This window comes from Pan paniscus, chromosome 2 (assembly GCF_029289425.2).
Source record: "Pan paniscus chromosome 2, NHGRI_mPanPan1-v2.0_pri, whole genome shotgun sequence".
Lineage (NCBI taxonomy): Eukaryota > Metazoa > Chordata > Mammalia > Primates > Hominidae > Pan > Pan paniscus.
In genome coordinates, this window is record NC_085926.1 from 168,258,403 (window position 1) to 168,283,724 (window position 25,322).

Here is a 25,322-nt window from a genome sequence, read left to right on the forward strand (position 1 = left end):
AATGACTGACTGAAGGTTTATTCACAGCAAAGTTAGAGCTTGGACTAGTCCTTAAGACTTGGGATCCTGAGCTTTATTCTGGTGCCTTTAAGGTTTTGAGGGAAATTTAGGTAACAGTGTAGTTTAAGACATTGGTTAAGCCTAATGAAGATAATAATTTTAGACTCATTTATGGTAGTTTGCTGCTTGCTGCTTCCAGAAGACCAGCACTTTGAAATTTCTTGCCAGTGGCTGCTAGATAAGTTTATATTCTTTAGGTGTAGTTATTAACTGATTTTTTTTTTTTGAGATAGAGTTTCGCTCTTGTTGCCCAGGCTAGAGTGCAGTGGCGCGATCTTGGCTGATTGCAGCCTCCGCCTCCTGGGTTCAAGTGATTCTCCTGCCTCAGCCTCCTGAGTCACTGGGATTACAGGCATCAGCCACCACACCCTTTAATTTTTGTTATTTTTAGCAGAGACTGGTTTCGCCATGTTAGCTAGGCTGGTCTCAAACTCCTGACCTCAGGTGATCCACCCGCCTTGGCTTCTCAAAGTGCTGGGATTACAGGTGTGAGCCACTGCTCTCGGCCTATTACCTAATTTTAAATCAGGATTGACTTCAAGCCAGTGCTCAGTGTAGAACTTGCTTACAGTTGGAATTGTCCCGTGCTGAAGTTTGTGCTCAGAGATTATATTTCAAAATGTGGAATGCCCCTTTTGATATTTGTGATATCTTGCCCCCAAGCTAATTAGGTGCTGTACTTTTTTTTTTTTGTAGAGACAAGTCTTGCTCTGTCGCCGAGGCTGGAGTGCAGTGGCACGATCTCGGCTCACTGCAACCTCTGCCTCCTGGGTTCAAGCAATTCTCCTGCCTCAGTCTTCCGAGTAGCTGGGACTACAGGCGCCCACCGCCACGCCCAGCTAATTTCTTTTATATTTTAGTAGAGAGGGGGTTTCACCATGTTGCCCAGGCTGGCCTCGAACTCCTGAGCTCAGGCAATGCGCCTGTCTCTGCCTCCCAAAATGCTAGGATTACAGGCGTGAGCCACCATGCCCAGTGGTGGTCTACTCTTACATGTCTGTTGGAGGCCACATTTGCCAGATATTGTTGCTCCAGTCTTTTTTTTTTTTTTTTTTTGAGACGGAGTTTCGCTTTTATTGCCCAGGCTGGAGTACAATGGCGCGATCTCGGTTCACTGCAATCTCCACCTCCCAGATTCAAGTGATTCTGCTGTCTCAGCCTCCCAAGTAGCCGGGGTTACAGGTGCCCACCACCATGCCTAGCTAGTTTTTTGTATTTTTAGTAGAGATGGGATTTTACAGCCTAGCCGGCTGGTCTTAACTCCTGACCTGAGGTGATCCGACCTCCTCGTCCTCTCAATTGCTGGGATTACAGGCATGAGCCATGGCGCCTGGCCCGCCCCAGTCTAATTATTAGTCTGACATAAGTGTATTTTGGATAAACTACTTTTTCTAATATTCTTGCTCTGTGTTTATGTGAAAAACATCTGAGAACCATGATAAAGGTTTTAAAAAAAAAAGATGATGGATTAATTTACTTAACTGAAACAATGTGCTGAGGTTTGGTTAACACTGAAACCATCCTTCGTCTGGGATGTAATCCCTTTTTGTCCCAGAATTCACTGATTTGAATACATTTTTGATTTTAGGAAGGTGTGAGATTTTTTTCTGATCTTTTTGCTGTGTTACATTTTGCAGTATTTGAATTAGTGTTTGTGGTGTATTTTGATATTGCTTGTAATTTTATGTGAATTTGAGAAATTTAAAGGAATTTAAGAAAATTTCAAACACCCATACTTTAAGAAAGATTCTTTTCTTTGGTTCATATTTAATACGTACTTGAGTGGTTGTTTTATTATGCTTACCACTTCACGTTTTAAAAACGTACTCAGAACATTGTGAAGTACAGTTATTTTTTAGGGTCTGTGAGGAAGGTGAATGACAATATTTCCACCTCTTAGATGAGTCACGTGCTCCTGGTTGTATAACCAGAATCAGGAGTTGAATACAGGGCTTCTAACTCGAAGTTTAGTAATTTTTCACTATTTGCCCCTGAAGCACATGTTAGTAGCAGAAACTGAATTTTGAGAAACATTAACTTTTCTTATCAATTTACCTTAGTACAGGTTGAGCATCCCAAATCCAAAATCTGAAATGCTCTAAAGGCCAAAACTTTTTGAATGCTGACATGGCACTCACAGGAAATGCTCATTGGAGTATTTCAGATTTTGATTTTTGGATTTGGGATGCTCAACTGCCATATCGTACTCATATTCCAGAATCTGAAAAAATCAGAAATTCAAAATACTTTTGGTCCCAAGCATTTCTGATAAGGGATATTCAGCCTCTATGATGGTTCTCAAACTCTGTTTTAACCTGCATATAAATTTAAATACTAAGGTATTTAACTGAGAATGAGATAGTCCTTGACTGAGGAACAGTTTTTATTTTCTTCTGTGAGTCATTGAGTTGGTTGCCAAACAAGCCAAATTGACCCAGAGGGAGCTCATTTTAAAAAGTCAAACTAGGCTTTTTTTTTGATATGGAGTTTCGCTCTTGCGCCCAGGCTGGAGTGCAATGGCGTGATCTTGGCTCACTGCAACCTCTGCCTCCTGGATTCAAGCGATTGTCCTGCCTCAGCCTCCAAAGTAGCTGCAATTACAGGCGCCTGCCACCATACCCAGCTAATTTTTAAATTTTTAGTCGAGACGGGGTTTCACCATGCTGGCCAGGCTGATCTTGAACTCCTGACCTCAGATGATCCACCTGCCTCGGCCTCCCAAAGTGCTGGGATTACAGGCATGAGCCATTGCGCCTGGCCTTTTTTTTTTTTTTTTTTTTTTAAGACTGTACTAAATATATTAACGTGTTATGTAAAGGACCTGATGTTTAGTGTGAATACTGACATGATTTGACATGTGTATATAGTTTATGTAATCAAAGTATTGCTTTTGGATTAAAAAAAGTCCTGAAACTCAGTAAGTTGTTTGAAATGAAACAACTTAATTATTTTACAATTATAAAATATGTAATATGTTAATACATTTTAATGTTAATAAATTGTAATATCTTGTAAATTATAAATAATTTGAAATGAGACAACTTAATTAAATATAGCTAATAACTCTTTCTTACTCAAGTCGCCATAAGAAATATACTTGATTTTAGGCCAGGCGCAGTGGCTCACGCCTGTAATCCCAGCATTTTGGGAGGCTGAGGTGGGTGGATCACCTGAGGTCAGGGGTTCGAGACCAGCCTGGCCAATATGGTGAAACGCCATCTCTACTGAAAATACAAAAGTTAGCAGGGCATGGTGGCACACGCCTGTAATCCCAGCTACTTGGGAGGCTGAGGCAGGAGAATAGCTTGAACCCAGGAGGTGGAGGTTTCAGTGAGCTGAGTTCACACCATGCCCTTCATCCTGGGTGACAGAGTGAAACTCTGTCTCAAAAAAAAAATATACACACACACACACACACACACACACACACACACACACTTGATTTTAGATCTGCCTATGTTGTTCTACAGAATGTTGTCAAGTTACTTACCTGATACGAGCTTTTTGTGTTTTTTATTAGAATAATCATTATTGTACTTTAAACTGTATAAATACATGCAAACATCACATTCCTGATTCTTTTTCACATCTTCAGTGGATATTCAGCAAAATCAGGAGTAGATCAAATTTATGTAAACAAAAATAGAAAATTAAAATAAATTTGATCTAATTCTAATTTTTTTGAATATTATGTTTGTATGAAAAAAAGATCAACAGGCAAATTAATCATTTGTAAATAAAATTTGAAGAGTAATGTTTACTTAAGATTATTTTCAAACATATTGGAAGTGGTCATTTGTTGTAGGTGATTCTTCACTTTTTTTTTGTTTGTTTATTTTTTTGAGACGGAGTCTCGCTCTGTCGCCCAGGCTGGAGTGCAGTGGCGCGATCTCAGCTCACTGCAAGCTCCACCTCCCAGGTTCACGCCATTCTCCTGCCTCAGCCCCCTGAGTAGCTGGGACTACAGGTGCCCATCACCACGCCTGGCTAATTTTTTCTATTTTTTTAGTAGAGATGGGGTTTCACCGTGTTAGCCAGGATGGTCTCGATCTCCTGACCTCGTCATCCTCCCAAAGTGCTAGGATTACAGGCGTGAGCCACTGCGCCTGGCCGATTCTTCCCTACTGTAGCATGTGGCTGACAGTCTCCACTTTACTAAGTTAAGAACTATATATACCCTTTTTTTTTTTTTTTTATTGAGACGGAGTTTCGCTCTTGTTGCCCAGGCTGGAGTGCAATGGCGCAGTCTTGGCTCACTGCAACTTCCGCCTCCCAGGTTCAAGCAATTCTCCTGCCTCAGTGTCCCTAGTAGCTGGGATTACAGGTGCTTGCCACCACGCCCAGCTAATTTTTTGTATTTTTAGTAGAGATGGGGTTTTCACTATGTTGGCCAGGCTGGTCTCGAACTCCTGATCTCAGGCAATCCACCAGCCTCAGTCTCCCAAAGTGCTGGGATTACAGGCGTGAGCCACCGTGCCTGGCTAAAATTTAAACGTTTAACATTTAGACTGGACTACTCTTAGGTAAGTAAAATATTTTAGTTTTTAATCTACTTGGGGGGAAAAATCTCTATAGATTACTTATGATACAAACAGATGACCTAAAGATAGCAACTTAAAAAATTTTTTTTCCCTGAAAGCGTATTAGCCGTTTGAGAGTTTAATTTTGCATTTTTGTTTCACTTCTTCATTTCTGTAGAGATCACTGGAGTAATAATAGTACAAAATATTTCTCCCCTCTTGCAAGCTTTTAATTATACTTGTATTAGGCAGCGTATTTGTCAGTATAAACCTAATTGAGATAAGGAACAGTAGAATGGGCAACTACAAAGAGTTGTGTTGGGACAGAATGTGATCTAGTAATAATTGTGGTGGATTTGATGGTGATTTGCTACCCCAGTGATACAGATTACATTTTGCAATTAGCAAAATTTTTGATCAAGTGGGGATAAGTTGAGAGTCAGATGAAGTATTTGTGCTCATATGAGGGACCATTATGAATACTTTTGTCTAACTTTCTAAAATTAGTAACTGTTCCCACTAGTTTACAGAGTTTTTTTTCTATTTTTTTGGAACTGAGTTCAAAGCCTGGCATGTCAAAGGCACTCAATTAAATTTTTCTTTTTTTAACTGAATAGATTTTTGAAAAATAACAGTAAACTATATTTTAGAATATTTGGATTTTCTTTTAAAGATGGCTTAACCTTTAAACAGATACAATTTGCGCATAAACTGTTAATATAATTCATCAAACAAGAGAATGAGCATTTTGGAAGTTAAGAGCCTTTACTGCAGAAATGTAGGATGGTATTTCAAACTACTATTGAAATATTATGTATTTGAGGAGTCCTCCTTTCCTCATTTTCTTATCTAGAATTATATTTCTGAGACAAACAAGATAACTGAATATTGGGTTCAAATGTATCTCATTTATAGTTTTTTTTACACAGTAATTACAGTAGTTGGATATTTGCTTACTAAAATGAAGTGTGCAAGAAGAAAGTGTGAAACAGTTTTTTAATTATAGAAGCATTTTCTGAATTATTTCATTATTTTCGACTTGTTACCCAAAAAGATACATTGATTGGAGATAGTGCCCATTCCATTTATTCGGTTGATACCACATTGGGGTTTTGAATGATGGAGACCAATCCAGACCTGCTTAGATTGGATAAGGTTTTGTTTAGTGCCTTTCTCATTTTTTACAAAACGACTTTTATAATAACTTCAGAGTAATCAAGTTTTTGGAGCTCATTCTGTTAATAACAGGATATGTGGACCCTCCCTATCCCTGGCATTTTTTTTTTTTTTTTTTTTTTTGAAATCTCTAGAGTGGCTTTGCAAATAGTGCCCCCTGTGGTTTAGGAAATACAGTCTCTTTATTTTTATTATTAAAAAATAGAATTGTTAGCATATGATTTTTGAAAGTTAGAAATTTATCCTTTTTGTTTGAGAAATGGGAAAAAACTTAGAAACTTTAAAGAAGAAAAACAAAAAAGAGATGGCCGTGTTTTCAGAGTAGGCCTGGATCATCATAGTCAGCCAGTAGTTTTCTCGTAGCAGTGCATATGTTATCATTTATGCCACTGGGAAACCAAAGAAGTAATCAAGAATTGGGCTAATTTTTTTTTTGATAAGGAGTTTTGCTCTTGTAGCTCAGGCTGGAGTGCAATAAGGCAATCTCGGCTCACTGCAACCTCCGCCTCCTGGGTTCAAGTGATTCTCATGCCTCAGCCTCCCTAGTAGCTGGAATTACAGTCATGTGCCACCATAGCTGGCTAATTTTTGTATTTTTTGTAGAGATGTGGTTTCACCATATTGGTCAGGCTGATCTCGAACTCCGTACCTCAGGTGATCTGCCTGTCTCAGCCTCCCAAAGTGCTGGGATTACAGGCGTGAGCCACCGCACCCAGCGAATTGGGCTAATTTTAATCCCTTTAGAATTCTGGGAGTGGAAAGTGATTGTCGAGCCAGAATTCAGTTTGTTCCTAGTAAAGGGGTAGAACTTGTTTGAGAATAGCTTTGGTAATAGCTTGAATCTGTATTTTGTTCACATATAGAATTTTATTCTACTGGGATTCGTATTACATAAAATAAGGATTTTATTAGACTCTAGAAAGCAAAAGAATATATAAACAATGCATCTTGTTGTAAGATGTGATTTGCTTCCGGCTGCGCGCGGTGGCTCACGCCTGTAGTCCCAGCACTTTTGGGAGGCTGAGACGGGCGGATCATGAGGTCAAGAGATCGAGACCATCCTGGCCAACATGGTGAAACCCCGTCTCTACTAAAAATACAAAAAATTAGCCGGGCGCGGTGGCAGGCGCCTGTAGTCCCAGCTACTCGGGAGGCTGAGGCAGGAGAATGGCGTAAACGCGGGAGGCGGAGCTTGCAGTGAGCCGAGATCGCACCACTGCACTCCAGCCTGGGAGACAGAGCGAGACTCCGTCTCAAAAAAATAAAATAAAATAAAATGTGGTTTGCTTCAATCACTAACTCATTATATTAGGCAGAAAGAATGAATAGGAAAGATATAAAATTAGTTTGAGTCCTTTTGATTTCATGACTTCTAGACTTAAGAGTGGATCACAGAAATATGTAATATTTCTATATATACATATATATGTATATATATAGAGAGAGAGAGAGAGCGAGAGAGGCCCCCCCCCCTCCCAGAGCAGGAGTTCATCTTATAGTCTTACAGTCTTCTTATATCTTACAGTCTTCGACTCTAGAATGTGGTAGATGCCTAATAAAGGTTTGGATAACAGTGAAGTCTAAGTGGCCCTATAAAGTTACCAGTGATTCTTGAAGAGGGAAACAGGTTTAGTTTTAAAACAAAGCAGCATTTCGTTTTTATTTGTGATGTTGAATTTATTTTGAGATTTCAAATGGCATTAAAAGTATATATTTTGCATTTTTTATGGGAACAAGGAATTAAAAAGCTTAAGAAACTTACTAAAAGTTTGGGTAACATAGTTTGACCCTGTCTTTACAAAAGATTGAAAAAAACAATTAGCTGGGCTTGGTGGGGCCTGCCTGTAGTCCCAACTACTTGTGGGGCTGAGATGGGAGTATCGCTTGAGTTGGGGAGGTTGAGACAGCAGTGAGCTGTGATGGCACCACTGCACTCCAAGCTTGGGCAACAGAGCAAGACCCTGTTTTTCTCAAAAAAACAAGACAAAACAAAACTTAATAAAAATGATTTAAGACTTTTATGCTTTTTATAGTCTATGTTAAATTTGTTTGTTTGATTATGAAAACAATATAGGCCCATTGTAGTAAATACTAAGAAAGTAAAAAGAAGAAAACACAATTTCCTCATAATTGCACCATGTGATAACTGCCTCTGGAATTTATTCATTTGCGTATGTAATTGTAACTGTGTTTGTGCAAAAGCATTTCTAGAGTGCATAAGTATTAATAAAGGAGTAGTAGGCCTGGTGCGGTGGCTAACGCCTGTAATCCCAGCACTTTGGGAGGCCAAGGCAGACAGATGATTTGAGGTCGGGAGTTCGAGACCAGCCTGGCCAACATGGTGAAACCCCATCTCTACTAAAAATAATAATAAAAAAAATAGCTGGGCATGGTGGCACACGCCTGTAATTAGAGCTACTTGGGAGGCTGAGGCAGGAGAATTGCTTGAACCCAGGAGTCAGAGGTTGCAATGAGCGGAGATCGTGCTACTGCACTCCAGCCTGGGCAACAGAGTGAGACTCTGTCTCAAAAAAAGAAAAAGAAAAACAAAAGGAGTAGTTACTGGAATAATACTTTTGGACCAATTTTAAGACAGTTCATTTAGAGCAGTGTTTTTCTAACTGCAATTTGTCATTCATGTAGCCATCTCAAGCAGGGTTCCATAAGGGGAGATTTAAGCACTACAGAAAATGAATTGAGTGCTGGTTTTGTCATTTCTCCCAGTGATGGTACTGGTACCATTCTAAATGCACTGGAGAGAAGGTAATTCATTACATGCAATGGATGCCTTGGGGCATTTTAAATTCTCCTGAGAACCTCAATTGAAAACTGCCAGGAGGGTCATGAAATCAATTTAGTGGGTCACCAGCATTAAAAAACATAAAAACCTGAAGTAGAATAAAATGGAAAATAGAGGACATTGCACATAGTAAGATTAATCAATCTCTGTTTTGATACTGCCAGTTTACATTATTTGAAGGCCAGAATAATCCAGAACTGTAAATTGTTAAGCATATATGCTAAAATGAGATAGAAAAGTAAAGCCTTAGAATTATACAGATTAAAATTTTTGACAAATAGTGGAAAATAATGTGTATGACACTGAGATTTCCATGTAGTTGCAGTATTAAGTTTATTGGGCATCACAGACCTTCAGTATAAAATGTCACAGGATTAACAGGATTTTTATCAGTGTATTTTTCTTCAAGTTGTAAAGGGGATGTTATATTACCAACTTTGCATGGCTTTGTTTCCATTAAGGACTCAAAATAATAGTTGCAAAATTATTACAAGAACTCGAGCCTTTGCATTTTCTGTGAGCATTTTTAAGTATCTCAAACCTAAAATTGGCTTTGTGAGGTAGGTGGTATGATCTTTCAGCCTGTGGAAACAGCTGCCATTGCTGTGACTCCTGACGATCTGTTTTTGATCAGCTAGTGCAGATGCTTAGATCATACTGTCCCAGTTTTGCATTAATTTGATCAATTCTATTGATTACAGAGAAGTGAGGCCCAAGACTAAGCCTTGAAATCTCTAAGTAGCTATTTGCTACCTTGTAACACTGTTCTGTTTCATTTGTTGAAACACTTACTCACAACATGTTGGAAGTATTAAGGAAACCTGATAGTGTACTGAGGGATTCTGTTTCTTTCAGTAAGAGTTGTTGGCAGCTATCTGGTAGGGTGTCTTTATACTTCTGAAATCATTTATTGACCACTTGAATGTTTTAGTATTATACACAGCAAAAAGACCCTGATGAGATATATTCACTTCCTGTGTATCCAGTCATATGTTTAGTAAGGTTGCTAATGATTTATTTTGGGTCAGAACAAAGTAATGTGCATTTCATATGCATTATATTTTATTTCTTGTGTAAATATGCCATTAGGGAGATAGATTATTAAATTTACCAACCTACACTACTGCTTCTGTCTTATGAACACAAATTTAAAAATTAATCTTTATCACTTATAGCACTTTAAAAATTCGTTTTTAGAAATAATTTTCACTTTTTTTTTTTTTTTTTTGAGACAGAGTCTCACTCTGTTGCCCAGGCTGGAGTTCAGTGGCGTGATCTCGGCTCACAGCAACCTCGACAACCTCCACATCCCAGGTTCAAGCGATTCTCTTGTTGCAGCCCCCTCGGTAGCTGGGACTACAGGCGTGCACCACCAGGCCCGGCTAATTTTTTAAATTTATTTTTATTTTTTAGATAGTCTTGCTATGTCACCCAGGCTGGAGTGCAGTGGTGTGATCTCGGCTCACTACATCCTCCACCTCCTGGGTTCAAGCGATTCTTCTGCCTCAGCCTCCTAAGTAGCTGGGATTACAGGCGTGAGCCACCGCGCCCAGCCTTTATGCCCGGCTAATTTTATATTTTTAGTAGAGACAGGGTTTCACCATGTTGGCCGGGCTGGTCTCGAACTCCTGACCTCAGGTGATCCTCCCGCCTTGGCCTCCCAAAGTGCTGGGATTACAGGTGTGAGTCACTGTGCCCGGCCTTCCGGCTCATATATTTGTAAAAAGGCTTAATTCTGATTTTTGTTGGAATTTTGGAATTCCCACTAGTGTTTTGAGGCATTATCTTGGTTTCTTTAGTTCATTAATGTTTGTCATTAGGACTTAATTAAAGATCAAAATAGTAATCTGATGCTGTAATTAAAAATTAGAGTGCCACCTAAAAGCAAGATTTAGTATTTGAAAATAAGTTCCAGCTTGGGCAACATAGTGCAACCCCTGTCTCTACAAAAAAAATTAAAAAAAATTAGTCAGGCTTGGTGGCATGGGCCAATAGTCCTAACTACTCTGGAGGCTGAGGCATGAGGATCCCTTGAGCCCAGGAGTTGGAGGATGCAGTGAGCTATAATTATACCACTGTACCCCAGAGCAAGACCCTGTCTCAAGGGAAAAAAAAATGTCTAAGAATTTTAAAGGGTTTTTTTTGGTACAAATTCGAATATTTGTATGAATAATGCTGAGCAGGTGGAATAGCTTTTGTATTTAGAAAGTAGTGACAAGAAGTTTTTGTAAATGAAATCAAGCTCTCTAAATTATTTTTCATTATGAGACTGATTAGCATCGTATCACTAAAATAGAGTGGTTCTTCATTAGGAAATCTGATTATCAAAGGGTCATGTATACAGAATAAGCATAGGAAGGTGCAGAAATTTAGAGAAACTTTCATAAAATGTTTCTTAGTTTTTACTTATTTTATATTTTTTTACTGTATATTTTGGAATTGTTTAAATTGTGCGTTCATAGACATTTGGAGTTTTATGACCTAAGAGAAAGAACCTTTGGAATGAAATTTATGTGTCTGAAATTTTGCTTATATGTTTGAAATGAGGATGCTATCTGTTCATTTTGGGGTAAATAATGATGGGGAAATTGGGTGATAAGAGCATTTTGAAATGTTAAGGTTCTAACTTAAGCTACTAAATGATCCACTTCTTTGGCAAGTTATATAATGTATTGTATTTTAAAATTTAAATACACATAAAAATAAATGATTCCTATGTTGAAAGGTAAGATACCAGGCAGTAGATACTCATAATTTGGTATCTAATTTTTATTCCTGATTAGTAGCATTACTGCTGAACCATTTAATTATATTGTTCTTTTTTTGAAAACCTAATTTGTATGTTGACACAAATGCAGAATAGATGAGAAAATCTGGCATGCCTCTGAATGTTTTGTTGTATCATAAACATTGTGCTTTTCTTAATTGTTTTTAACATACAGTTAGGATAATTTGTTATAAATGTGTTTATGGCTTACCACAGCATATTAGGTAAAATTAGCTTGCAACATTTTATCATGGTTAGTGTTGTGCGTGTCCCCATCATTTGTATTGTTTAATTTATATCTCTGATAAAATGCAGCCTTAGAAACTGTTGGGCTTCCTTGGTGCTTCATGGAGTAGAGGGATATCAAACGTGAAAGAGACCAAGAGTTTTGTGGTAGCAGAATAACCTTGTAAAAGGCTACCTTGGGAATTAATGAGCTGCACTGTCATTCAGAATTCATTCAACAAATATCTATTGTGTCCCTACTACATGCTAGGCATATAGTGCTAGGTATTAAAAATACAAAGGTAAGGCTGGTTCTTGACCTCAAGCTGCTGTTTAAGCAGAGGCTGCGTAGCCACTTAACAGGGATTTTAAATAGGGAATTCAGACATTGGCTAGGGGACTATGCTAGGTGATCTTTAAGATTCCTTAGAAGCTCTAGTCTGACTCTTACTGGGTTGGTCAAGACTAGGAAATAAAGAATAGGAGCTAAGAGGGATGACTGTTTAAAAATAAAGGAATGTGCTAGCAGTTATTTAAGGTGGCACCTGAAGTTTAGAGACACAGAAATAAATAGATGCTAGGTTTGGCTCATGAGTAAAGATAAAACTTACTCTTATAAATCAAACTGTAGGGTTTTGAAATGAACTTGATCAAAATTGAGTCAGATTTCAAGTCAAGGTCTTTGAGCAAATTTAGAATTTGCTTGATATTCTGAAGATTTGAGATTCCAGTATTCATTATAGGAAAAACTTTGAAATATATAAATCAATTTTAGTAATTTTATATTTTTTCTTTTTCTTTTTTTGAGACAAGCCCCACACTGTTGCCTAGGCTGCAGTGCAGTGGCAGAATCATAGCTCACAGCAACCTCAAACCTGCCAACTTCAACTGATTCTCCCACCTCAGTCCCCTGAGTAGCTGAGACTACAGGCATGCGTCACCACGGCTGGCCAATTAAAAACAATTTTTTTTGTAGAGATGGGGGTCTCTCTATGTTGTCCAGGCTGGTTTCGAACTGCTGGACTCAAGCAGTCCTTGTGCCTTGGCCTCCTAAAATTCCGGGGCTATAGGTGTGAGCCACTGGGTAGGGCCAATTTTAGTAGTTTTAATTAAAAAAATCTGGAAACAATTGATTTCTTGGGCAGTACATCTAGAATTCTTTCAGCTATAACACTTATTTAAAGAGGAGCTTTCTTTGTTTTTTAACAAATGATGTCTAGAAAAGAAATTCTCATTTAATTCAAGCTGATTTTCCTTTTTTTTTTTTTTTTTTTTTTGAGACGGAGTTTCACTCTCTTGCCCAGGCTGGAGTGCAGTGGCGCAATCTCAGCTCACTGCAACCTCCACCTCCTGGGTTCAAGTGATTCTCCTGCCTCAGCCTCCCGAGTAGCTGGGATTACAGGGATGCGCCACCATGCCCAGCTAATTTTTTTTGTACTTATTAGAGATGGGGTTTCACCATTTGGTCAGGCTGGTTTCGAACTCCTGACCTCAAATGATCCACCCACCTCGGCCTCCCAGAGTGCTGGGATTACAGGTGTGAGCCACTGTTCCTGCCCTCAAACTGATCTTAAATTTTACTGATTTGTTAGAATGAACTTATCCTCGTTCATTAACACCTCTTTGGTCATGTAGAGCTGGGGTGCAAAATGTTCTACCCATTAAGCTACTTTTTAAAAGCATTGTGTTTTTTTAAAAAACTGTTTTCATGAATTGTAAAATGTCTGAAAAAGTTTTGAATCTAAGTGGTATACAGAACATAATTTAGCTATGTCACGTTGACTCAAGAGTTTTTATTTTTTTAACGAGACAGGGTCTGGCTCTGTCACCCAGGCTGGAGTGCCATGGAGCAATCTCAGCTCACTGCAACCTCTGTTTCCTGGGCTCAAGTGATCCTCCTGCCTTAGCCTCCCAAGTAGCTGGGACTACAGGCACACACCACCTTGCCTGGCTAATTTTTGTATTATTATTAGAGATGGGGTTTTGCCTTGTTGCCCAGGCCAGTCTCAAACTCCTGAGCTGAAGCAGTCTGCCCACTTTGGCCTCCCAAATTGCTAGGTAATATCACAGATGTGAGCCGTTGCGCCTGGCCAACTCAAGATTCTTAAACATTAATTACCATACTTTGTTGAATTGGGGTAGGGGACAATTGAGATATATTAAATTATTTGCCCCGGTCTATGCTAAAGCCTTTACTCAGATTGTCTTGCTTTTTGAAGCAGTTTTTGTGTTTGCATCTTGTAATTTTCCTCTCTCCTTAGGCTGTCAGCTGTCACTTAGCATCTATCATTTAGTATTTCTGTTGCCAGAAGTCAGTTCCCTTTCTTACTGCTATAACTAAGCTATAGGCTGAGGAACTATGTAAATAAGTGATCGGTTTGTTTTATAAATAAGCAGTGGAATTTGCCCAGATTCTGAATATTAGTTCAAAATGTGATGTTTCTTTTTCTGTTTTCCTTTTTTTTTTTGAGATGGAGTTGCACTTTGTTGCCCAGGCTGGAGTGCAGTGGAGCGATCTCAGCTCACTGTAACCTCTGTTCCCCTGTTTCAGTTGATTCTCCTGTCCTCCCAAAGTGCTGGGATTATAGGCATGAGCCACTGTGCCCAGGCCTTTTTTTTTTTTTTTTAATTCCACATTTACATATCATGTAGAGACCTTCACTGAATATTCAACTCTTAAATCTTTTAAAAATATTAATCTTTTTCCTATAATTTTGAGGTCTTATTAGTCTTTCAAATTCATTGCTCAATAATTCTTTTTTTTTTTTTTTTTGAGACAGAGTCTCACTCTGTCACCCAGGCTGGAGTGCAGTGGCACGATCTCGGCTCACTGCAACCTCCGCCCTCTGAGTTCAAGCGATTCTCCTGCCTCAGCCTCCTGAGTAGCTGGGATTACAGGCGCCTGCTGCCGCACCCGACTAATTTTTTTTTTTTTGTATTTTTAGTAGAGACGGGGTTTCACCATCTCGGCCAGGCTGGTCTTGAACTCTTGATCTCGTGATCCACCCGCCTTGGCCTCCCAAAGTGCTGGGATTACAGGTGTGAGCCACTGTGCCTGGCCTAATTCTTAACAAAAATAAAGATCTCCCACATACATATTTTTTTCTTTTTTTCTTTTTGAGACACAGCCTTGCTCTGTCACCCAGGCTGGAGTGCAATGGCGCCGTCTCGGCTCACTGCAGTCTCCACCTCCCAGGTTCAAGTGATTCTCCTGCCTCAGCCTCCTGAGTAGCTAGGATTACAGCGGCGTACCACCACACCTGGCTAATTTTCGTATTTTTAGTAAGACAGGGTTTCACTATATTGGCCAGGCTGGCCTTGAACTCCTGACCTCGTGATTTGCCTGCCTTGGCCTCCCAAAGTGCTGGGATTACAGGCGTGAGCCACCGTGCCCTGCCTAGTTTTGTCCTTTAGTTGGCCCTAAATCATGTCCTGACTGATCAGATTTTAAGATACATATTCTAAGAGCTGTTTCCTTTCTGTTTTCAGCCTGTTTTGTTGAGGGCAGTGGGTTACTTGTCAGATCTCTCCCAGGTTTCTTCATTCTCATTGATTTCCTCCATTAGTAGGATCTCAGTAATCAAACCAGAGTTTGGATAGTTTAGAGTTGATTTTGTTTTAATCACTACTGCTTAATATCCAGAGATCTGTTTGCAGTCCTTAGTTTCTTGGTTCCAAACTGGAATATTGGGATATCAGGCAAAACAGCTTTGCTACTTTCCTAATTTGTTGGTGTTTAATGGCTCTCCACTATATGTGGTTTTATTCATTATTGAATGAAGTTGTCATTCCCCATACAGAAGGAATTGGGAATTGGACTCTCTCTCTTTTTTTTTTTTTTTTTTTTTTTGGAGACAAAGTCTTGCTCTGTCACCCAGGTTGGAGTGCAGTGGCGCGAACTCAGCTCACTGCAACCTCTGCCTCCCGGATTCAAGTGATTCTCCTGCCTCAGCCACCCAAGTAGGTGGGATTACAGGCAGTCACCACCATGTCCAGCTAATTTTTGTAGAAACGGCGTTTCTCTATGTTGGCCAGGCTGGTCTCAAACTCCTGACTTCAGGTGATCCACCTCCCTCAGCCTCCCAAAGTTACAGGCATGAGCTGCCGCACCTGACCGGAATTGGAGCTTCTTTTATTTTTTTATTTTTTTATTATTATTTTTTAATCTTGAGATGGATTCTGGCTCAGTTGCCCAGGCTGGAGTGCGGTGGTGCAATCTCGGCTTACTGCAGCCTCCGCCTCCTGGGTTCAAGTGATTCTCCTGCCTCAGCCTCCCGAGTAGCTGGGATTACAAGTGTGTACCACCACGCCCAGCTAATTTTTGTATTTTTAGTAGAGACTGGGTTTCGCTATGTTGGCCAGGCTGGTCTCTTGCTCCTGACCTCAGGTGATCCACCCTTCTCGGCCTCCCAAAATGCTAGGATTACAGGCATGAGCCACTGCGCCTGGCCATGGAACCTCTTAAAGGTAGGGTTTAGAGAAATATCCAGCTCTCTTTTTTGTTTTTTCCCTTGTTTAACTCGTTCCTAATCGCATTCTCCCTCAGTTTCCTGGGTTTGTCTGAACTTCCTATTTTTGTGGGTCACCTTAACCATGCCACATTTCAGCTCTCCTTTCCTTCTTTCCCCTTTCCCTTACCAGTGAGTCTTGCCCCCCTCTTTTAAGTATCCTTTTCCCACAAAAGCAAGGTAATTTCGTATACTAGGAAATATGTAGGGGATGAAGGGAGGACAAAGTGTAAATAAAGTAAACCAAAATAAGGGAGAAGTTAGTAACCACAGATCATTTATTCTTCTTTTCTCTTCAATTTCTTTTTTTGTTTTGTTTTGTTTTTTGAGACGATTCTTGCTCTGTTGCCCAGGCTGGAGTGCAGTGGCATGATCTTGGCTCACTGCAACCTCCATCTCCTGGTTTCAAGTGATTCTCCTGTCTCAGCCTCCCAAGTAGCTGGGATTACAGGAGCGCACCACCAGGCCTCGTTAAGTTTTGCGTTTTTAATAGAGATGGGGTTTTGCCACGTTGGCCATGCTGGTCTCGAACTCCTGACCTCAGGTGATCCACCCACCTCGGCCTCCCACAGTGCTGGAATTACAGGTGTGAGCCACTGAACCGAGCCCCTCTTCAATTTCTGAACGTCAGTTGTTTTCTCATCTGTAAAATGGTAATGATACCTATTTAATGGGGGATATTTGTTAGAATTAAGAATGATGTATAAAGTTCTCAGCCGGTAGATGTTCATTAAGTTACCAGTTACCTTTCTCCTTATTTTTCTTTATTTTTAGTTATAGCTCATCTTTAAGTATTAAAAAATCCTTTTTATATTTATTAGGAAATATAGTTTAATGACAAGTGTTAGCAAACTATGTGGTTTTGGATTTAATTTGGCAAAGTATTGCTGTAGAATGTTATCTAGCTAATATGCTAACAAATACTGTAGGGATGGGGTATAGTCTAGCCGATTGTAGTACAGGAATAAGAATCAATTTTCCAGTGCTGTACCTTTATAGAATTCTATTATTTAAAATGGATTTCTGGCCAGGCTCAGTGGCTCATGCCTGTAATCCCTGCACTTTGGGAGGTTGAGGAGCAGGGATCACCTGAGGTCAGGAGTTTGAGATCAGCCTGGCCAACATGGCAAAACCCAGTCTCTACTAAGAATACAAAAAATTAGCTGGGCGTGGTGGTGGGTGCCTGTAATCCCAGCTACTCAGGATACTGAAGCAGAGAATCGCTTGAACCCAGGAGGTGGAGGTTGCAGTGAGCCAAGATCGCGCCACTGCACTCCAGCCTGGGTGACAGAGCGAGACTCCATCTCAAAAAAATAAAAATAAATAAAAAAATAGATTTCATAAGTATGAAATTTGATGCAGTCATTTCTGGTACTCCATGTTAGCATGCATACTGAAACTGTTCTTGTGATGGGATAGTTCATGTGGGTGTCTCTGAGTTTCAGGTGATAATCAGGCTTCTTCAAGGGAAGACTGCCTTATTGGAAGATGACTCTTGAGACAGGGTCTCACTCTTGCCCAGGATAGAGTGCAGTGGTGCAATCATGGTTCAATCATGGTTCACTGCAGGCCTCAACTTCCTGGGCTCAAGGGATTCTCCCACCTCAGTCTCCCAAGTAGCTGGGACCACAGATGTACACCACTGCAACTGGCTAATTTTTTTTTTTTTTTTTTAAAGAGACTGGGTCTTCCTATGTTGCCCAGGCTGACTCCAGTGCTTAAGGAATCTTCCCCACTCTGCCTCCCAAAGTGCTGGGAATACAGGTGTGAACCACTGTGCGTGGCATGATGACTCTTAAATAATGTTAGTTGTCTTTACCCAGTGGCCCAGTCAGGTTGACACATACAATTAACCTTCACAGTTTTACTTCAATAAATGTTTCCCTTCCATGTTTTTCTGCAGACAGATGCACCATCAGGAATGGAATTACAGTCATGGTATCCTGTTATAAAGCAGGAAGGTGACCATGTTTCTCAGACACATTCATTTTTACACCCCAGGTGAGTTGGTATTTATTTGTTCGTTTGTTCATTCATTTCTTCATTCAACAACTATATGCCATGCACTATTCTAGGACATGGGAATTTAATTATTTATTTATTTTTTTTTGTGGCAGAGTCTTGCTGTGTTACCCAGGCTGGAGTGCAGTGGCGCGATCTCGTCTCATTGCAACCTCCGCCTCACGGGTTCAAGCGATTCTCCTGCCTCAGCCTCCCGAGTAGCGGGGACTACAGGCTCACACCACCACGCCCTCCTAATTTTTGTAGTTTTAGTATAGATGGGGTTTCACAGTGTTGGCCAGGCTGGTCTTGAACTCCTGACCTCAAGTGATCTGCCTGCCTCAGCCTCCCAAAGTGCTGGGATTACAGGTGTGAGCCACTGTGCCTGACCACGAATTTATTTCTTTATTTTCAGGCTTTCTTGTTAATCATAGATTATCTTTGAAAATTCAAAATTAGGCTGGGCGCGGTGGCTCACGCCTGTAATCCCAGCACTTTGGGAGGCCGAGGTGGGTAGATCATGAGGTCAGGAGATCGAGACCATCCTGGCTAACACAGTGAAACCCTGTCTCTACTAAAAATGCAAAAAAATTAGCCGGGCCTGGTGGCGGGCACCTGTAGTCCCAGCTACTCGGGAGGCTGAGGCAGGAGAATTGCTTGAACCTGGGAGGCGGAGCTTGCAGTGAGCCGAGATCGCGTCATTGCACTCCAGCCTAGGCGACAGAGCAAAACTGTCTCAAAAAAAAAGAAAAAAAGAAAATTCAAAATTATTTTTAAATAAGTACATTGGTATTTAATGTATTTTTTGTTTCTATTTATCATTATAGGGAAATGGTAGGTGAATTGTATTTAGTTACTCTTATTAGAAAAAATTTCAAAGAAAGAATCTGAAATGAAATGAATTGTAAATTGCACTGAATATTTGAAATAACCTTTACTATGTGTTTCTATGTGTTTTCTAGAAATAGGTCATTTTCTTTTTGCCCTCAAGTAAAAAATGGAAGTTCTCCTTTAATTTCTTACTTTTCTTCAAGAGGTAAACCAACTCTTCAAGAACTTTGATTTTTTTTTTTTTTTTTTGAGACAAAGTCTCACTGTGTTACCCAGACTGGAGTGCAGTGGCAGGATCTTGGCTCACTGCAACCTCTGCCTCCCAGGTTCAAGCAGTTCTCTTGCCATGGCATCCTGTAGCTGAGCCTGAGCGCCAGCTGTCACTCCTGGCTAATTTTTTTGTATTTTTAGTAGAGATGGGGTTTCACCATGTTGGCCAGGCTGGTTTTGAACTCCTGACCTCAGGTAATCTGCCAGCCTTGGCCTCCCAAAGTACTGCTAGGATTACAGGCGTGAGCCACCGCCCCGAGCCGCAACTTCAATTTTTTTTTTTTTTTTTTTGAGACGGAGTCTCGCTCTGTTGCCCAGGCTGGAGTGCAATGGTATGATCTCGGCTCACTGCAACCTCCGCCTCCCGGGTTCAAGCATTTCTCCTGCCTCAGCCTCCTGAGTAGCTGGGATTACAGGCACCCGCTGCTACGCCCAGCTAATTTTTGTATTTTTAGAAGAGACGAGGTTTCACCATGTTGGCCAGGCTGGTCTCGAACTCCTGACCTCAAGTGATCCACCTGCCATCAGCCTCCCAAAGTGCTGGGATTACAGGTATGAGTCACTGCACCCGGCCTGCAACTTTGATATTTTAAAAAGAAATTCTTTTGAAACTAAGAGCTTTCTTAATAACCGTACTTCTCAAAATCAGAGTTTTACTGTTTCAATAAATGTTCACCCTAGATTGTAAGTTTTTTGTTGTTGAGCCCTAGATTTTTTTCTACTAGTGTAAATCTGTATTCCCTCCAAGTATGGTGATAAGGAGACTGAGTCTTATTTACATTTGTACAATCACTACTTTACCTGTTGTATTTGCAGTAAGTCTTTTGAGCACTATTAAACCTGTCAATTTTCTTGTCCTGTCAGAAAACTGAGATTTTGGCTCAAAAATGTATGTTATTAACAAAGGGGAACAATATAGATGTCTTAGTACAAAGAAAATGAAATGTAAGAGGAGATTGTCTGGAGTTCAGGGGATAGAGTGTCAAGTCTTAAATGGTTACATCTTTTTGCTAAGTGTTACTCAGAATATAGTTACAAATGTGGTACTTAAATATCTAGCTGAAATTTGTTTGTCCCATGAGCTTCTCAGATGAGTCTACTGGGCAATTTTATGTGAGTTTTGGTCAAAATTGGTAATCTCTTCTATCTTAGTTTTGCATAATTTATTATTGCCATTTTATCAAATGAGTAGGAAGTAGTGAAGTATTTCAAGAAGATTGCTCAGTGGGGTTTGATACAAGAACTGCCCAGTAGCTGGGCGACATTCAGAGCTCTCTCTCTGAGGTATATAAGAAGAGCCCTGGGAGCTCCTCACTGAGCCTCCTGTGAGTCAGGACATAGCCTTGCAGTCTGCCACTGAAGCAGCCTCACCAAAGCAAAGAGCCAAGATTCCCTGCTTTGGAAGGGTGGTGGGCAAGATAAAGTCCTCCAAAGTAGTTATAGATTATTCTTTTTCTAGAGTAAAACTTTACCTGCTCAGAGTTGTTACACAGCTGTATAAAGTCCTTAATGCTTTTAATTCTCAGGTGGTTTTGAGGGAAGGAGAAGAGCCTGTGATTTTCCTTCTGTGTATCTTTTTAGTGCTTAGAAATTACTTGCCAAAAAAAAAAAAAAAAACGAAATTACTTGCAAGCTGGTTATGGTTGCTTATGCCTGTAATCCTAGTGCTTTGGGAGTTGGAGGTGGGAGGGTATCACTTGAGCCCAGGAGTTCAAGACCAACTTGGCAGCATAGCAAGACCCTATCTCTAAAAAAAAACGGGTATGTGTGGTCCCAGCTACCTGGGATGCTGAGGCAGGAAGATTGCTTGAACCCAGGAGTTAGAGGTTACAGTGAGCCATGATCATACCACTACGCTCCAGCGTGGGTTACTTGCAAACTAACAAAAAATCCCTTATAATTTTGTTTGTAATGCCTAAAGTGTTGATTTTTTTTCCTAAGAATTCTTTACTGTGACCTTTATTTTCTGAGTTGTAATATTGTCTGTTTTGGTTAAAAAAAAAAAAAGTTTAACCACAGAAATGCATGTTACATATTTGATTTTTACTTAATCGTAATATGTAATATATGTCTTGTTTTGCTTTTACTTGTTTTCAGCTACTACTTATACATGTGTGATAAAGTGGTTGCCCCAAATGTGTCGCTTACTTCTGCTGTATCCCAGTCTAAAGAGCTCACAAAGACAGAGGCAAGTAAGTCCATATCAAGACAGTCAGAGAAGGCTCACAGTAGTGGTAAACTTCAAAAAACAGTGTCTTATCCAGATGTCTCACTTGAGGAACAGGAGAAAATGGATTTAAAAACAAGTAGAGAATTATGTAGCCGTTTAGGTAAGTATTCAGAGATTATCTTTCTAAAATTAAATATCTAATGAACACATTTATTCAGCATTTTCAAACAGGCTTTTTGTTTAAGCTAAATTTTCAGATAATTGGAGCTTTTACCTTTAAAAATGCTACCCTTCAAAACTCTGGGTGATTTATTTTAATCTCAGTTGCTATACTTTTCTAGCGTGGTGATAGCTCAGGAGACTGAGATAGATACAGGCTACCTGGCCTCAGACTGCAAGTTATTTTTGTCTGAATTTTTTTCCTTTCCTACCTTTTATTTGCTGTCAGTCTTCAGGAGATCCTTGTTTTTCTTTCCTCCTCTTTTTTCTTTTTTTGTGACAGAGTCTTTATCGCCTAGGCTGAAGTGCAGTGGTGAGATCGCGGTCACTGCAGCCTCAACCTTTTGGCTCAAGTGATCCTCCCACCTCACCCTCCCTAGTAGCTGGGACCAGAGGCGCACACCACTGTGCCTGGCTAATTAAAAAAAAAAATTTTTGGCCGGGCGCGGTGGCTCACGCCTGTAATCCCAGCACTTTGGGAGGCCGAGGCGGGCGGATCACGAGGTCAGGAGATCGAGACCATCCTGGCTAACACGGTGAAACCCCGTCTCTACTAAAAATACAAAAATTAGCCGGGCGTGGTGGCGGGCGCCTGTAGTCCCAGCTACTCGGGAGGCTGAGGCAGGAGAATGGCGTGAACCCGGGAGGCGGAGCTTGCAGTGAGCCGAGATCGCGCCACTGCACTCCAGCCTGGGCGACAGAGCGAGACTCCGTCTCAAAAAAAAAAAAAAAAAAAAAAAAAAATTTTTTTTTTTTTTTTTTGTAGAGATGGTCTTGGTATGTTGCTCAAGCTGGTCTCGAACTCCTGGGCTCAAGTGATCCTCCTGCCTTGGCCTCTCAAAGTGTTGGGATTACAGTTGTGAGCCACCGCACCCAACCTTTATTTTTCTTTCTGATTTGCCATGAACTGAGACACCATTTAATAATAAGAAGTATTATGTAAGTAAGAGTAGTTAGGTATAGAACTCAAGGAAGCTTAGTTATGGAATAAAGCAAGGATTGAAAGCTCTGGGGGCCAGGCATATAGCATAAATGTGGAATATTGACTGGTCATTTAAAAGAAAAATAGCTGGTTACTTACCGTGCCTTTTAAAATACTGTGGATTAAATGAGACACGTCTGCAGATATTGCCTGTGTTACCATCCATATAGCAGCACAGCTTTGCTTAGCGATTAGGCAGTGTGACAGTTACTTTAGCTGCATTGGAACAGTTGGAGGGTCCTCTATTTATTTAAGTTTTTATAGAGAATTGAGATTTTTGGGGGTTTTCTTTTCTTTTCTTTCTTTTTTTTTTTTTTTTTGAGGAGTTTCACTCTTGTTGCCCAGGCTGGAGTAAAATGGTGAGATCTCAGCTCACCGCAACCTCCACCTCCCAGATTCTCCTGCCTCAGCCTCCTGAGTAGCTGGGATTACAGGCATGCACCACTACACCCTGCTAATTTTGTATTTTTAGTAGAGACGGGTTTTCTCCATGTTGGTCAGGCTGGTCTTGAACTCCTGACCTCAGGTGATCCGCCTGCCTTGGCCTCCCAACCAAAGTGCTGGGATTCCAGGCGTGAGCCACCACGCCTGGCTGATTCTTGGGTGGGGGTTTTCTGGTTTTTTTGTTTGTTTGTTTGGAGACAGAGTTTCGTATTTGTTGCCCAGGCTAGAGTGCAATGGTGTGATCTCGGCTCACTGCAATCTCTGCCTCCCAGGTTCAAGTGATTCTCCTGCCTCAGCCTCCTGAGTAGCTGGGATTATAGGCATGCACCACCACGCTCGGCTAATTTTGTATTTTTAGTAGACACGGGGTTTTTCCATGTTGGTCAGTCTGGTCTCGAACTCCTGACCTCAGGTAATCTGCCTGCCTCGGCCTCCCAAAGTGCTGGGATTACAGGCGTGAGCCATCGCGCCCGGCCAGGGGTTTTCTATACATTTATTTTGAGGGTTTTTTGTTTCGTTTTTCTTTTTTAGAGACAGAGTCTCACTCTGTTGCTCTAGGCTGGTGGAGTACAGTGATGCATTCATAGCTCACTGCAGCTTCAAATTGCTGGGCTCATAGTCCTTGCACCTCAGCCTCCCTAGTAGCTAGGACTACAGGCATGTGTCACTGCGCCTGCCTCATTTTTTCATTTTTTTGTAGAGACAGGGTCTCACTGTATTGCCCAGGCTGGCATTAAGCTCTTAGCCTCAAGTGATCCTCCTGCCTTGGCCTCCTAAAGCATTGGGATTACAGATGTGAGCCACCATGCCTGGCCAATTTTGAGATTTTTAAAACTCAGTTTTCTTCAGATTTAAATATGGTAAACAAAAATTAGTAATGACTATTATGCCATATTTACATTGTATTTTATTTCTTAAATTAATTCTAATGACTTCTAAAAAATTATTGAGATAATTTATATACCATAAAATTTACCCTTTTAAAGCCTACAATTCAGTGGTTTTTAATACATTCACAAAGTTGTGCAACCATCACAGCTAATTTAGTTCCATAATGTTTTCTTTTCTTTCTTTTTTTTTAAGATGGAGTTTCACTCTTCTCGCCCAGGCTAGAGTGCAGTGGGGGTGATTTCGGCTCACTGCAAGCTCTGCCTCCCGGGTTCAAGCGATTCTCCTGCCTCAGCCTCCTGAGTAGCTGGGATTACAGGCGTGTGTCACCACGCCTTGCTAATTTTTTTGTATTATTAGTAAGAGACAGGGTTTTCGCCATGTTAGTCAGGCTGATCTTGAGCTCCTGACCTTAGGTGATCCACCCGCCTTGGCCCATAATGTTTTCATCACTCCAAAAATTAACCCTATAATCCATTAGGAGTCACTCCCTGATTCTCCCTTTCTTGAAGCCTCTGGCAACCACTAATCTATTTTCTATTTTTATGGATTTGCTTATTCTGGACATTTCATATAAAAGGAATTGTACAATATGTGGCTTTTCATGTCTGGTCAAGAAGCTTATCCTTCTTTCATGAAAGATAATGTTTTCACAGTCCATGTTGTTGCATGTACCAGTACTTCTTTTTATGGCCTGATAAGATTCCGTTATGTGAATATACCACATTTTGTTTATTCCTTCGTCAGTTGGACATTTGCATTGGGTCTACTTTTTGGCAATTAAGAATAATGCTGCTATAAATACTTGTGTAGAAGTTTAAGTGTGGAACTATATTTTCAGTTTTTTTTTTGGTATGTATTTAGGAGTGAAATTGCTAGGTCATGTGGTAATTATGTTTAATGTTTTGAGGAACTGCCAAACTTTTCAAAAGCAGTTGCACCATTTTACATTCCTGTGGTAGCTTGGGAGTTTCAAATTTTGCGTATCTTTGTCAACACTTGTTATTGTTTGTCTTTTGAATATAGCCATCCTACTGGTTGTGAAGTGGTATTTCATGGTTTTAATTTGTAATTTCTCAGTGAATGATGATATTGAGTATCTTTTCATGTTTTTCTTGGACATTGCATATCTTTGGAGAAATGTCTATTCAGGTCTTTTGGCTATTTTAATGCTAGGTTGTTGTTTTACTATTGAGTTGTAAGAGTTCTTTATATATTCTGGATACTGGATCCTTATCAGATACTTGATTTACCATACTGTTTTCTTTTTACTTTCTTGTTAGTGTTCTTTTTTTTTTCCTGAGACAAAGTCTGGCTGTATCACCCCAGCTTGGCTCACTGCAACCTCTACCTCCTGGGCTTAATCCATCCTTTCACCTCAGCCTCCCAAGTAGCTGGGACTACAGGGATGTACCACCATGCTTGGCTAATTTTTGTATTTTTGGTGGAGTTGGGGTTTTG

General features: G+C 40.3%; 1 protein-coding gene across 7 annotated transcripts in view; it reads left to right on the top strand.

The window, feature by feature from the left end:
• Positions 1-25,322, top strand: part of SKIL (SKI like proto-oncogene) — a 39,329-nt gene that overhangs the window by 5,819 nt on the left and 8,188 nt on the right. For 3 of the 7 annotated variants that reach the window (XM_063602594.1, XM_034957714.3, XM_003831922.6), the window contains 2 exons: positions 17,960-18,057; positions 21,256-21,488. In XM_063602594.1, coding sequence (XP_063458664.1) covers positions 17,960-18,057; positions 21,256-21,488 — 331 coding nt within the window. The remainder of the gene's footprint in view (positions 1-17,959; positions 18,058-21,255; positions 21,489-25,322) is intronic. The other 4 variants (XM_055110679.2, XM_055110678.2, XM_008957304.5 and 1 more) reach the window with 3 other exon arrangements.